Genomic DNA, 13,778 nt, shown 5'->3' with positions numbered 1-13,778 from the left:
ATTCTAAAAACTTGCCCAAAACGGTCTCAGCTTAACAGTAGAGTGTCTTTTAAGGACAAAAACGACGTCTGTACTCACTCACCTTACATTCGGCCTGAATCTTTTTCATCACTTGGTTTGAATTTCTGCTCAGTCTGATACTTGAAATTATTGTATGGAATTTGGTTTGGAGTAAGCCTGGACTTCAACGAGCAGAGTGAATAGCAGAGGGTGCAAAGGTTCTCACGCGATGTACCTGAATATAAATTGTGTAAAAAATAAAAATTAAAAAAAAGTGCTGATTCAACTCCTAAAAGTGATACTGAAAGTACAGACTCTGAAATGCATATTTTGACAAAGTGAAAGTTATTCAGGTCCAAACCCTGTTAGTGTCTAAGAGAGAAGTAGTGCTTTGCCGCTAACTTGTGGCATATACAGTCGTGCCTTGAGCTACAACTTTAATTCATTCATTGACCATGCTTGTAACTCAAAACACTCATGTCTCAAATCTTCTTTCCCCATTTAAATGAAGGGAAATGCCATTAATCTGTTCCAGCCTCCTGAAAAAAAAACAACCTCTAATATGTTATAAAAACTAGCATTCTGCAATGTACTTTATAAAACACGGAGCATTAACATAATTAAATAGAACGTAGAAGAATGAAACACTTTGTGCATCATAACTGTGCTTCAATTCAATACATTGTGCTTTGTGGTGTGCCTGTCTTGGCAATGTGGGGCAATACAATACAGTCATGCAAACAGAGAGGCTTGTCTTTGTTTGGCTGTATTCTCTGTTCTGTGACTCGATAAGCTGCATAGATATTAGTAATTTTCATCGAGGAAATAGAAACTACAGTATGCCTGTGTGTATTTTGATATTTTATGACTACATGTTTTGCTCCACCCTTTTTGTGTTCAAATATCCATTGTCAAAGCGTTCCAAAACCGCAACGATCATTGCTAATCACTAGCATTTCAATAGTGTATTCCTTTGTATGTTACCATTAAGCTTGCTGGGCCTTCTTTAACGCAGTTTGATTGTTTTGAACACAGAAGGTGTAATTGTCTTTGTTCTATGATTAATTTCATTATCACAGATCCTACAGTCAAAATGGCAACACCAAATGGAAAAAATAATGCACTTCACATGAATATTTTGTATTTGTATTTGTAAAATCAGTTTGTATGTGGTTACTCCAATAATCGATGGGTTGGTCGGTAATCGGAAGTGTTTATCAGAGTATAGGTGATGAAAGTGTGTGTGTGTGTGAGGGGTGATTCATCTTTAAATAAATATAAATAATAAAATAAATTTATGGTTGCCACTTCGCAGATTTTTGTCTGTCACGTTGGAATGAATGAATGAACGAGGTACTGCTGTATTTCAATATTGTACAATATTTAATTTTAACTCCACACCAATAAAAATAATATAAATATAACTTTGTTTTTGCGGCTGAAACGGATTCATTGCATTTCCATTCATTTCAGTGGAAAACAATATCTCGTTTCGCGAACGTTTGCGTTCGCAAACGGAATCACGGAACGTATTGTTTGTGAACCGAGGTTTCACTGTATGTAGTTCCTTGGCACCAAGACAGGGCATTTGGCATTGTCTTGTGGCATCACTTTGTTGTGGAAGGAGGAGGAAGCACTGCTGGACCGAGGGAACACGAGCTCCACCCTGTACACCAACTTTGAAGAAGAGGAGCTAGAAAGTGAGTCTTTGAACTGCCGTCTTCTTCTCACGAAAGACAAATTAGTCCATTTTGACTTGTCAGCCATGTTTGACGATCAGGTCACAGGGCGCTGTACGTCAGCATCCATGTGCCATTGGGCCGACACAGCCGACGGCGTCACCGCCACCGGGGACACAGACATGAGCAGCGGAAGCAGGATTGCCCGGAGCAAGAGGATGCCTGCGAGCCGCCTTCTTACGGTAGGCCTGGGCGATATCGCCTTCAAATAAAATCTGCAATTTTTGTCACAATTTTCCTCCCGTTCGTTTATTGAACAAGCAAAAGAAAATGACCTTAATCAAATCACGTTTTGTGCTTTCAATAGTTTTTTTCCCAGGCATTAACTTGCGTCAACTTCCATAGAAATAACAGAAATCCCAATTCAATGTTCATGTAAAGTGTGAGTTTTTTTTGGGTGATTAAGCATTTTTTGTTGTTGAGTCTAAGGGGTTTCTTTGGTGCATATGAGTTTTTGGGTGCGTGTATGAGAGGGGTGTGTCAGTTTTGTTTTTTAGTTTTTTTCTTGTGTGTGAGAGTTTTTATCTTTCTTGTGAGAGTTTATATCTTCCATGTGAGAGGTTTTTTTTTTGGGTGTGTAAGAGTGTGTGTGTTCCTTTGTTGTGAATGAGACATTTTCTGGTGTGTGATGTTTTTTGGTGGGTGTGAGAGTTTTTATTTTGGTGACTAAGAGTTTTTGGTGAGTGAAGAGTTTTTTTGGATGAGTGCAAGAGGTTTTTCTGGAATGTGTGAGTTTTGTTTAATTGAGTTCTTTATTTCAAACGTGTGATTAATTTAAAAAAAAGTAACAGAAAAACAACAAAAGAACCAAGATTTGACCCAAAAAATTAAATTACATGTTCGAAATTATGAAATTATACATGTTTGAAAAAGAGTAGGAGGAAGTAGAACTTTTTTACTCCTAACACTATCTCTACCTCCTTATAATCCTATACAACATCAATATAGTAATAGAGTAACAATAATTGTAAATATTAATATATAGACAAATATACAAATGATTATAATCAGTAACAGCGGTATATTGGATCTTAATAATAATAATAATAATAATACTATTTAATAATAATAATAATAATGACTACTCAGTGCCTTGTCATATCTCTACACTATTAGTCACTGTGTGCGTGTGTGTGTATATGTGCAGGTGTTTGTGTTCGTGTGGGTGTATTTTGCGTTTATATGTGGTGATGGGATGGGTGGGTTCTTGTCTATTTCTTGCTATTTGTCTTTTTTTTAAACTCTCCGTAAAGCAATTTGTGTTGCATTTTAATGTATGAAAAGTGCTATATAAATACATTTGATTTGATTTGATGGACTGTATATTTATATTGATACTACTTCCTCCTCATGTTTTGTAAAGGTAATTTGTTTGTATTTATTTTGGAACTGGTTGATGCTTTGACAATGTTTCACCTTCACACTCGATCTGTTCCATAGTCTCACTCCATTACTTGATATACAGATATATATATATTTTTTATTGTGGTTCTGTATTTTTGGACCCACGATGAAGAATTCTGCTTTGCCGTGTGAGAGAAGTATTTAAAAGGTTTTCTCCGCTGTGATTGGCTGGTGACTAGTCCAGTTTGTACCCAGCCTCTTGCCCCAAATTAGCTCGGATAGGCTCCAGCTCACCCGTGACACTTGTGAGGATAAGCAGTATAGAAAACGGATGGATGGGTGGCTTGATCGCACAGCCCTACCCTCTGTCTCTAGACACGCCCTCACAGAGGGTGCAGTTCATCTTGGGCATGGAGGACAACAACGAGGAGCACGTCCCTCACCAACTCTTCAGCGAGCTGGACGAGCTGGCCTTCAGGGACGGAGAAGTCCTGGAGTGGAAGGAGACAGCCAGGTGAAGAGGCAGTGATGTCACGTCCTGTCTATGCACACCATCTCCAACGAAGCGTCTCATGTGGCGCGTGTGTGTCTCGTGTGCGTGCAGGTGGTTGAAGTTCGAAGAAGACGTGGAGGACGGCGGTGAGCGTTGGAGTAAACCTTACGTGGGCTCACTGTCGCTGCACAGCCTGTTTGAGCTGCGCGCGTGCATCATGAATGGCACCATCATACTCGACATGCGTGCCAACGCCATCGAACAGATCGCAGGTCAGCACGCCATCAGGACACAACATGCAGAGATTGCAAAAGTACGCACACTCTGTACATGTGTAAAAAAAGTAGAACTGATTTGACTCCTTTACTTAAAAGTCAGTGGAAGGTGAAAATAAGGGCCCTCAAAATTTGACAGACCACACAAGAGTCTTGTAAACCCTGACAAATTCGCATGTTTATAAATTGCTAAGTATATAAAATGATTTGTTCTCTTGAAAGCCGTGTGCCGTGGCTGCTGAATACGCTGAAAACACACCGCGCTCAACTGTCAACTGTCAATCAAATACCAATTCTTCGACCTGGTAAAGGGGATGGTCCTTCATCTAGCATAATTCTTATGCCTAAATGTAACTACACGATTGAGCTGTGAAAATATATCTGCTTACACACGTACAGACTCTGAAATGTACTTCATAAAATCAACAAATTTGTCACTACCGATCAGCAAATATGGGACGTTGACTACTCAAGCAAAGTTGAGATACCTGAAAAATCAAATACAATCAAGTTAATTTGGCCACTGTCTCTTTAAGTACAGTAAGTATTTGTACTTCATTACTTCACAGTTCATACCACTGCCCACACAGTGTTGCCGGGTAGAACCTCGAGAAAGAACTCGTGATGTTTTACAGACATGGTGATTGACAACATGCTGGCATCCGGTCAGATGGACGAGCATGTCCAGGACAAGGTGAGGGAAGCCATCCTGAAGCGCCACCGCCACCAGATCAAGAAAAGGCTGAGCAAGCGCATCCCACTGGTACGATCCTTCACAGAGACAGGAAAGAAGCATTCCGATCCTCATCTACTGGAACACAATGGTGAGCGGCTGGGTTCATAATACATTCAACCAGTTTATCGCAGTGGATACGTTCAAGACCCACCCACAATAAGTGTTAAATCCATGATCTGGATGCCATATTAAAAATGACACACAAAATAGAATTAAACATTGTATACTTGCACACCAAAATGGGCCACCAAACCATGTACGAGATTTCGGCTGAGAAAATCCGTTATCTTAATGTTAATTTATAATGGGAAAAGCTAATTTCGGTTTACGAAAGTCTGCTAGCTTAATGCTAACTTATAATGCAAAACGCTATATACGGGCTGACTGAAATTAACATACCTGTTACGGTAATAAGTGTGAAAAAAAAGTACTACTTAAACACACAGCAACACATACAGAGTATATAACATTACTTACTGTACAGGCATATACAGTATTATCTCTGCCCTGTGGAAACATCCATCCATCCATCCATTTTCTGAGCCGCTTCTCCTCACTAGGGTCGCGGACGTGCTGGAGCCTATCCCAGCTGTCATCGGGTAGGAGGGACCGGGGATTGAACCCGGGTCCTCAGAACTGTGAGGCTGACGCTCTAACCAATCGGCCACCGTGCCGCCCCTGTGGAAACAACGAATATTAAAACGGCAAAAATCTGCTAAGATATTTCACAGAAGGGGGGTCCTGTTGAACGTGGTACGACACTCAAAGTGTGCAACTCTCAATTCAGGCCTGTCTGTATACTGTTAAAAACCCATAAAAAAATTATCACTTAAAAAGCCTCACTGTAGCAGGGACGCAAACGAACAGCGACATAGCGTGACAACACTGCATTTGTAATAAAATTCGATTTTCCATATGTTCTCTTTAAAATCCAAAACAAACAAGAAGTTCCAGCAACTTCATGACAGCCACCTAATGTGACGTGAAGCTTCTTGTTGCTCCAGTAGGCCTTCTGACGTCCCCTCAGTCGGCTCCTGGGAACCTGGACGCCAGCAAAGGGGCAGGAGGTGGCATCAACCCAGGCAGTTGTGAAAAGAGTGTAGTTGACTTCAGCAAGGTGAAACACCCCTTTGCGTTTACAGTGTATCCCCCAAAATCAGCTATTGACACGTCTAAAAAGATTTATAATTGACTACAGATGCAACAAGATGGCAGCGAAGCACTACTTTTATAAATTAAGCTCCTCAACTCACTTCACTGTAATATTTGTTGCATTTATCAGCAACTTTTTCACAATATGAATGAATTACAATGTATTAATTCATTTTATTCATTTATCTGTTTAAATAATTGGTTACTTTAAATGTGTTTATTTATGTTATTAAATAATTCTGTAATTATAAATAATAAAAACATATTTGTAAAATAAACAATTTCACATAAGTATACATTCAACTATATTTCTAATTTCTTTATATTTATATTTGCTAAATTAATTATAATTACATTGATTATAAATACTAACATTTAAAAATGTGAATCAATAACTATTTTATTATCAAAATAAACCATTTGACATATTTGAGCCTTTTTTTTACCTCATCTGTGGCTGTTCACCTGGCCAATCTGTCTGTTTGCTACAAGTTGCTACAAGATGTTGCTTTGGCAGTAAATAATGAAGGTTAGGTTCCCCCAAAAATCCGCAAATGCGCAGGTTTTTTTATTTATTTTTTTACCTCATCTGCGGGTGTTTACCTGCCCTATCTGTCTGTTTGCTCACCCTTGGTCTTAATAAAGCTCAACTCGCTTCAGCACAGTTCCTCGGCACAAACACGGTGCCAAGGTAACACTAATTGGTTTGGTTGTAGCACAAAAATGGATGGGGTAGGTTAAAAAAATTGGCAAATTTGCAAATGCTGAACCGCGACTATGTGGGGGTTCACTGGGTGGTCACTGCAGCTTTTCACGTGCGCTTCAGGTGGACATGGACTTCATGAAGAAGATTCCTCCTGGCGCCGAAGCCTCCAACGTGCTGGTGGGGGAAGTGGACTTCTTGGAGAAGCCCATCGTTGCCTTTGTTCGCCTGGCGCCCGCTGTGCTCATCTCCGGACTCACCCAGGTGCCCGTGCCCACCAGGTGAGCTTGCTCTCCTTCTTAGGTGGAAGGGCGCACAACACAGCCTATTCTGATCCCCGTCCTGTCCAATGATTAGAGATGGGGTATTCGAGTCACATGACTTGACTCAAGTTGCCAATTTTAGGACTTGCTTGGCCAAAACATCCATTGGCCAAAATATGCACATTTTTGTCCTCAAAAGAGTGCTGTTTCTCTTGGAGGTGCAGGTAGACAGTTGAGCCTTGACCTGAAGAGTTTGTTGTGGCATGCGTCTGCTCAGTGGATCCTTGGTTTCCTCAGTGTACTGTATGTACAGTATCTGTGCATTCCTCACTGCACTTGACCGCATACACCAGATTGCTTTTCCAGGTATGGGGTGGATCAGCCTTTGTCTCAGGGTGTTACCAGGTTTGAAGTGTACCGGAATGTTGTGTTGGTTGAAAATCTTTGAGTTTCTCAGTCAGACCTGATACATATGGAGTGACAATATTGTTGCATCTGTCACCCTGCTCTTGTCCCTTCTGGAAGTTGATGCACTTTTCACAAATTACCAGCTGGGGTGACCACAGGTTTTGAGGGCCTCCCTCATGTGTTTATGCTATTTGGCCTGTGGACTGGTTGGAACTTTATCAGACACAATGTGTGTGAAAGGCAGTGTTGGGAAGATTAATTTGGAAATGTAGTTGGTTACAATTACAAGTTGTGCTGTTGAAAATGTAATTGTAGTGTAACTATTTCAATTACTTTCTCAAAGTAATATAACAATTTACATATCCATGAATGGATCAACAGGACCCTTGGATGTTCTAAGAAAGTGTATTGAAACCATAGATCATTATTTTGGAATTAACCATGTATTTGTTCTTTACACAAATACCAAACTGGTAACAAAACATGATGAAATGTAGATACATACAATGGAACCTTGATAAAACGGACTAAAAGGGGCAGAGGGATGTCATCCGTCATAGTCGATTGTCTGGTATATTGAGGCACTTTTTTTCTTTTTTCTTTTTTTGCCATAGGCACCCATATTATGATTAATGTTTTGAATTTTAATTTTGTGGCCTAAAACACCTAGTAGAGTACAAAGTTATTGTAAATAAATATAAAAAAGCTTGAAAATGTTTGAAAAGTTTTAAAATGTATCCAAACTTACCGCTGGTGTGCTTTATGGAGACATTGTTAATGTACTCGTCATAGGCTAGTCGTTTTTATGAGCCGCGAAGAATAACTGCTTCCTAGTTCCAACTCCGTTGTCATAGATGAACAGCTTGGCAAAAAAACTGTTAAAAAAAATAGTACGTTCCAGACTCCAGAGTCTTGTGTGTCATATTCCTCTTTGCATTAACGCCACAGAAAGCCAATGCGAGGTTTCTTTGTGGTGCAGAGCACGATGCTAGATATGCTACTATAATACATGAACTCCTGCCAGCCACATGGAAATGTTGCCACATTCAACATGGCTGCCTCGTAGGAACGTGTGTTAGTTGGATCTAGTCATATTGGCTATCTTTGACACGGAAACACTGTCTTCCCAGCCTATATTGAGCCACAGCGCCAATAAGTAATAATCATTATTAAACTCAACCCACATAAAACACTACAAAGGAGTGGAATTTTATTGAATATTTAATGACATCTACAGGGGATCTAGAGGGAAACACAAAGGGGTCGAACTAAAGAAAGAATATAACACTAAGAATGGTAAAAAGGAGAAAAATATGCGTACGTAAAGGGACACAGAACACTGTGGGTTGCTGGTTTAAAATCTGAATGTGCGTGTTTAATGCGTTGAGTCAGAGCGAGCGAGAGCAAAGTTGGGAGCTGTGTGAAGCTAATAATTTCCCCAAAATTATTACGCACTAGTCTTGCATATCATGGTGAAAATTGCAGTGTCTCCTCACAAATGTAGGTCAGCTGGTAGGGGGGGTGGTCTGTCTCAGTCGTCTTGGGACACAAGGAGGTAGGTTTGGTTGACGAAAAAGATGCACAAAAACAAAACAACAGGCGGAAACAGGGAAAGAAGTTGTTCATCACGCGTTCTGTGGGAGTTTACGACTGTTTCTCTTCCTGCCTCCTCAGGGACTCGCTAGCAATTTCAAAGCCATCACGCTTGGCTGGAAGCGTACCTGCTACTTTAGTAGCAGCTGCTCTGATCGCATAGCGGTGGCTCACGTGGAGGCTGGGAAGCAGAGTCTATTCTCATCCCGGCTTTCGCGTTGGCCGAACTGCGTGTCCGAACAAAAGGAAAGAGGAGTGGAGGGGTGGCTGTAGGCCGCCCCGTAGCTGGGGAGCCGATGACAAGAGCTTAGAACCGAGAAGAACCAAGAGAGAGCGAGAAGGCAGGAGTCAAGAGTTAAATACCCAGGGGGCGTGTGCAAGAGGGACGGAGAAATCTGGAGAAGACCACACCCATCCGCTTGAATTTAGTCTACAATTTTGACCCATAAAATCATATATTAATATAAACTACCCAACCTCAGAATCAGAATACGAATCATCTTTATTTTGCCAAGTATGTCCAAAAAAAAACAAGGAATCTGTCTCCCGAGTTGGAGCCGCTCTAGTACAACAACAGACAGTCAATTGACAGAGAACATTTTTGAGACATAAAGACACTGAGAAAAACAGTCGCTGAGCAATAAAGGGTTGCTAGTTATCTGGTAATGCCGGTACAATTATTATTATTTTTTTGGACTTTTGTGTAAAAAGATGCAGAGTCCTCTAGCAAGTGACTATTTACTTTAGTCTTGGCAAATCAACTGCTTATGGTTCAAATCATATTTCATGCTGCTTGGAGTCAAATCAAGACAAACAGTTCTTAACATCTCGCAGCTGCGCTTGTGAAGTTGACACACTGACACAGACATCAAGGCATACATTTGGAATAATTCGGCAGAGTTCATAAAATATAAAAACAGAAATTTTCCTTTGGTTAAACATCAAATGAGTGTCCCCGGTTCGGCTTTGCAGTTCCTCTCAACGCCAGCGGGTGTCGCCTTGTCCCAGCAATGGTTCCTATTCTTCCTATTCAGATGGTCTGGTGGAAACATCTGGGGGGCTTTGATGCTTGGGAGTTCAGATTTCTAGGGTAGATGTTAATTAGTTTAGGGTCTACTAGGCATCTTCTTGTAGTAGTCTCACAGCAGGGCCGCTTGGTAGAATGCAGTTTATCAAGCCGTGGGGAGTCACTGTGACGCCTCAGGTTGCGGGGAGCATGTCTGCTACATCAAGTGATGACTTAACTTGCTTGATTTCTGCCAAAGTATTTCCTTGAATTTTGAAGGTTACGACTTTAGACTTCCACTAAGTGACTTCCCTCCCACCTCTGCCAATCAGGTTCCTCTTCCTTCTGCTGGGTCCATTCGGAAAAGGTCCGCAGTACCACGAGATTGGACGCTCTATGGCAACGCTGATGACAGACGAGGTGCGAGTTTAGAAGCTCACATGAGTTAGAAGCAGTCTTTAAAAAGTTTGTGTGGCTCTGTCCAAGGTCTTCCATGATGTGGCCTACAAGGCTAAGGACCGCAAAGACCTGCTGTCAGGACTGGATGAGTTCCTGGATCAAGTGACCGTGCTCCCACCTGGCGAGTGGGATCCCAGTATCCGGATCGAACCGCCCAAGAACGTCCCCTCTCAGGTCAATGGACACACAGGCTAAATGCTAATACTAACAATATCAACTGCTTTACATATGTTGGTAGTGTTTTATACCATGGTTAGCGTTTCAAAGTAGGGCTTCAAGCCAGGGTTAAGGTTTCAAATTCGGGTTTCAAGTCAGCATTAGGATTTTAAACCAGAGTTATGGGTTTAAAGCCAGGGTTAAGGTTTCCAAGTAGGGATTCAAGGCAGGGTTAGGTTTCAAAGCAGGTTTTAAAATGAGGCTTAGGGTTTCAAGCCAAGGTTAGGATTTCAAAAAAGGGTTTCAAGATGGGGTTAGTGTTTCAAATGAGGGTTTAAGACCAGGGTTAGGGTTTCAAATAATTTTTTTAATGCCAAGATTAGAATTGGAATTTAGGTTTACAAACTTTCAACAGTAAGTTACAAGCCACTTCAAGACACGGTTTGGTTTTAAAGTAGGACTTCAGGCCAGGATTAGGGTTTCCAGTTAGGGTTTCAAGCGTGCGTTACGGTTTCAAAGTAGGGTTCCAAAATTAAGATTTCAAACAAGGATTAAGCTTTCAAATGACGGTTTCAAGACAGGTATAGTATTTCAAAGTAAGATTTCAAATCATTTTTAGGGTTTCAAATTAGGGTTTCAAGGTAGGTTAAGTGACTGGCAGGTCAAATGCTAAAGCTAAGAATGCTAACATTGACTCTGCAGGAAAAGAGGAAGACTCCTTCTGCCCCGAATAGCTCCATCCACAGCTGTGACATCAATGTAGTGGAGCATGACATTGGACCAGAGCTGCAGAGGACGGGAAGGTCAGTGTTAGCCGTGTTATCAACGTCTGGCTAGCTTGTGTGTGGAAACATCACCTCATGGTTTTATCATATATTCCATATCCATGATACCCACCTTAAGGTACATGTACTAGTCCGGTTTTCGTTTGAGCTTTTTGTTGAGCATTTATTCAATATCCTTGATCTGCAGCTTAAGGTGGAACTAGTAGGCCAAAAGTGGCAGCAGTGGTGAAAGAAACATTACTAGTTTGACAGCCATTCTACGAATGCACCTTAGTCATTCTATTCATGTGCTGAATTGTTTGTTTGAATACAGTATATCTGCTTAAAGCCTCTGGTGGCTGGAATACAGTATCTCTACCAGGTCGTTACGGGCTTTTCCATGCCACGACAACGAGGCACTCTAAAGCGGCTATGCTAGCGCAAAGCCCCTGTCCACAGGCTGGCTGTCGCGTCGTGAATTGTTTTTTTTTTTTTTTTTAACTAACTCTTTCCACCTTTCTCTGCGTGACGTGCGCACACTCATGGCTGACAACGAACTGCTCTGAAGCTGCCACGGCAGCCCGAAGCACCAGTCCACACACAGCTGACAACGAGGCACTCTAAAGCTGCAACGCCAACCTGAAGGCTGGCAGTCAAAGCCAAATTTTCTTTAACTCCCCCCCCCCCCCCTCCCCTCTTGCTTTTTCTCCTCTCTCTCCATGATGTGCGTATACTCATGGCTGATAATGAGGCACTCTAAAGTGGCCACGCCAGTGGACTATCTGAAGGGAAGATGCATTTTCGGAGTGCGGGCATAGCTGGCTAGCTAACTGCACGTCACAATTGCACTGGATAATCACTAATGCGAACAAAGTTCTTATACTGTATAGTGGGGGAGGGGTGACGCAAAATCAAGTCAACTGAAATGGTTAAAAACAGTTTAATACTATACCTCCACAATTCGGTACAATGTAATGTCTTTCACATGTTTTCAAGCAATTATCTTCAAACACACGTATTTAGAAACACATCAAATGGCTTTCCACACGCATGTGTATTTGTCAGGCTATTTGGCGGTCTGGTCAAGGACATACAGAGGAAGGCACCCTTCCTGCTCAGTGATGTGACAGATGCCCTCAGCCTACAGTGTTTGGCCTCCATCCTTTTCCTTTACTGTGCCTGCATGTCGCCCGTCATCACCTTCGGAGGCCTGCTGGGAGAAGCCACCCACGGAAACATCGTAAGAAACACACACACAGGGTTCAAGACAGGGTTAGGGTTTCAAAATAGAGCTTGAAGCCAGGGCTAGGGTTTCAAAGTAGGGCTTCAAGACAGGGTTAGGCTTTCAAATTAGGGTTTCAAGCCTGGGTTAGGGTATCAAAGTAGGGCTTCAGGCCATGGTTAGGAGTTCAAGCTTGGGTTAAGGTTTTAAAGTAGGGCTCCAAGTCAGGGCTAGGGTTTTGAAGTAAGGCTTTAAGACAGATTTAAGGTTTTAAATTATGGCTTCAGGCCAGCATTAGGGTTTCAAAGTAAGGCTTCAGGCCAGGGTTGGGGTTTTAGATTTTGCTCACTCTTGTCTTTTTAGGGTCTCAAATTAGCATTGGGGTTTCAAATTAAGGTTTCAAATCATGGTTAGGGTTTTAGGCTATGGAGGTTTCAATCCATATTTGGGGTTTCCAAATAGGGCTCCAAACAAGGGTTAGGGTTTCATGTTATGGTCCCAACTGAGTGGGGTTTCAAATTAAGGTTAGGGTTTCAAGCTGTGGTTTGGGTTTCAAGCCAGGGTCTAGGTTTCACATGGAAAAGCCCTGTGTGATATCATCATTCCGAGACATCCTATGTTTCTGTCTGTGTGTCGCAGAGCGCCATTGAATCTCTGTTTGGGGCGTCAATGACGGGCATGGCTTACTCTGTATTTGCGGGTCAACCGCTCACCATCCTGGGCAGCACCGGGCCCATCCTGGTCTTTGAGAAGATCCTCTTCAAGTTCTGCTGGTGAGTCGAATCCAGGCGATATTTTGGGAAGTAAGACCACCAACATGAGGTCGTTTACTTGACGCAAGAAGCTGACTGGCTGGTCTTGTCTTTTTTCCGGGTGGATTATTGGATAACTTCAGTTCTCTTTAGGCATTAAACACTTTGTAACGTTTATATAAACCTCTGATTTGGTAACCAGATGATCAGATCTGTACTTCATTAGATACTCCACCTAATTGTAGTACATCCTGGAGAAAATAGACTTACAAAAAAGTAATCACTTTTGAGGTATTAAAGTGTCTGTGAGCAAACCCTTTTTTGCCAAATTGTTATTTCACAATTGCGCTCATTTACACGAAATTTGACGGTCACGTCATTTATGGCTCTCTTTCTCGTTTTTAAATAGTTTCAGGAACGACTAACTTTTTCTGATACAACGCCGCCTCATCGCCCTGCACTTAAAAATTACACCCAAATAGTGCAATACTGGTCAGATGAAAACAGTTTTTATGCTGCAGGTTTTAGAGCTGGATGGCCTGAAATGAGAAATTTCCTGGTCTGTTGTTTGTGGTGTTTGCATGAAGGCCAGCGCCAGTCCGGTATTAGCCACAAGGCTATCATCAGTCATAAGCTGATCACACGCCACACCTGTAGGGGACTCGTTTTGCTTTTAGGTAGTAAGTACACCAAACACGATGTGAAGCTGTGTT

The 13,778-nt window shown here is 41.7% G+C and overlaps 1 protein-coding gene across 9 annotated transcripts in view; it reads left to right on the top strand.

Annotated features, from left to right (window-relative positions):
* LOC133401537 (sodium bicarbonate cotransporter 3-like) overlaps positions 1-13,778 on the top strand; it is a 30,514-nt gene that overhangs the window by 522 nt on the left and 16,214 nt on the right. For 4 of the 9 annotated variants that reach the window (XM_061674660.1, XM_061674657.1, XM_061674655.1 and 1 more), the window contains exons 2-13: positions 1,565-1,700; positions 1,781-1,921; positions 3,459-3,597; positions 3,688-3,848; positions 4,487-4,675; positions 5,592-5,704; positions 6,566-6,723; positions 10,045-10,132; positions 10,199-10,345; positions 11,030-11,130; positions 12,157-12,331; positions 12,953-13,086. In XM_061674660.1, the coding sequence (XP_061530644.1) occupies positions 1,565-1,700; positions 1,781-1,921; positions 3,459-3,597; positions 3,688-3,848; positions 4,487-4,675; positions 5,592-5,704; positions 6,566-6,723; positions 10,045-10,132; positions 10,199-10,345; positions 11,030-11,130; positions 12,157-12,331; positions 12,953-13,086 (1,682 nt within the window). Of the gene's footprint in view, positions 1-1,564; positions 1,701-1,780; positions 1,922-3,458; positions 3,598-3,687; positions 3,890-4,486; positions 4,676-5,591; positions 5,705-6,565; positions 6,724-10,044; positions 10,133-10,198; positions 10,346-11,029; positions 11,131-12,156; positions 12,332-12,952; positions 13,087-13,778 lie in introns of those variants that run through there. The other 5 variants (XM_061674656.1, XM_061674658.1, XM_061674662.1 and 2 more) reach the window with 5 other exon arrangements.

The sequence above is a fragment of the Phycodurus eques genome, chromosome 4 (genome assembly GCF_024500275.1).
Source record: "Phycodurus eques isolate BA_2022a chromosome 4, UOR_Pequ_1.1, whole genome shotgun sequence".
Classification (NCBI taxonomy): Eukaryota; Metazoa; Chordata; class Actinopteri; order Syngnathiformes; family Syngnathidae; genus Phycodurus; species Phycodurus eques.
This window is presented reverse-complemented; position numbering and strand designations above follow the sequence as displayed.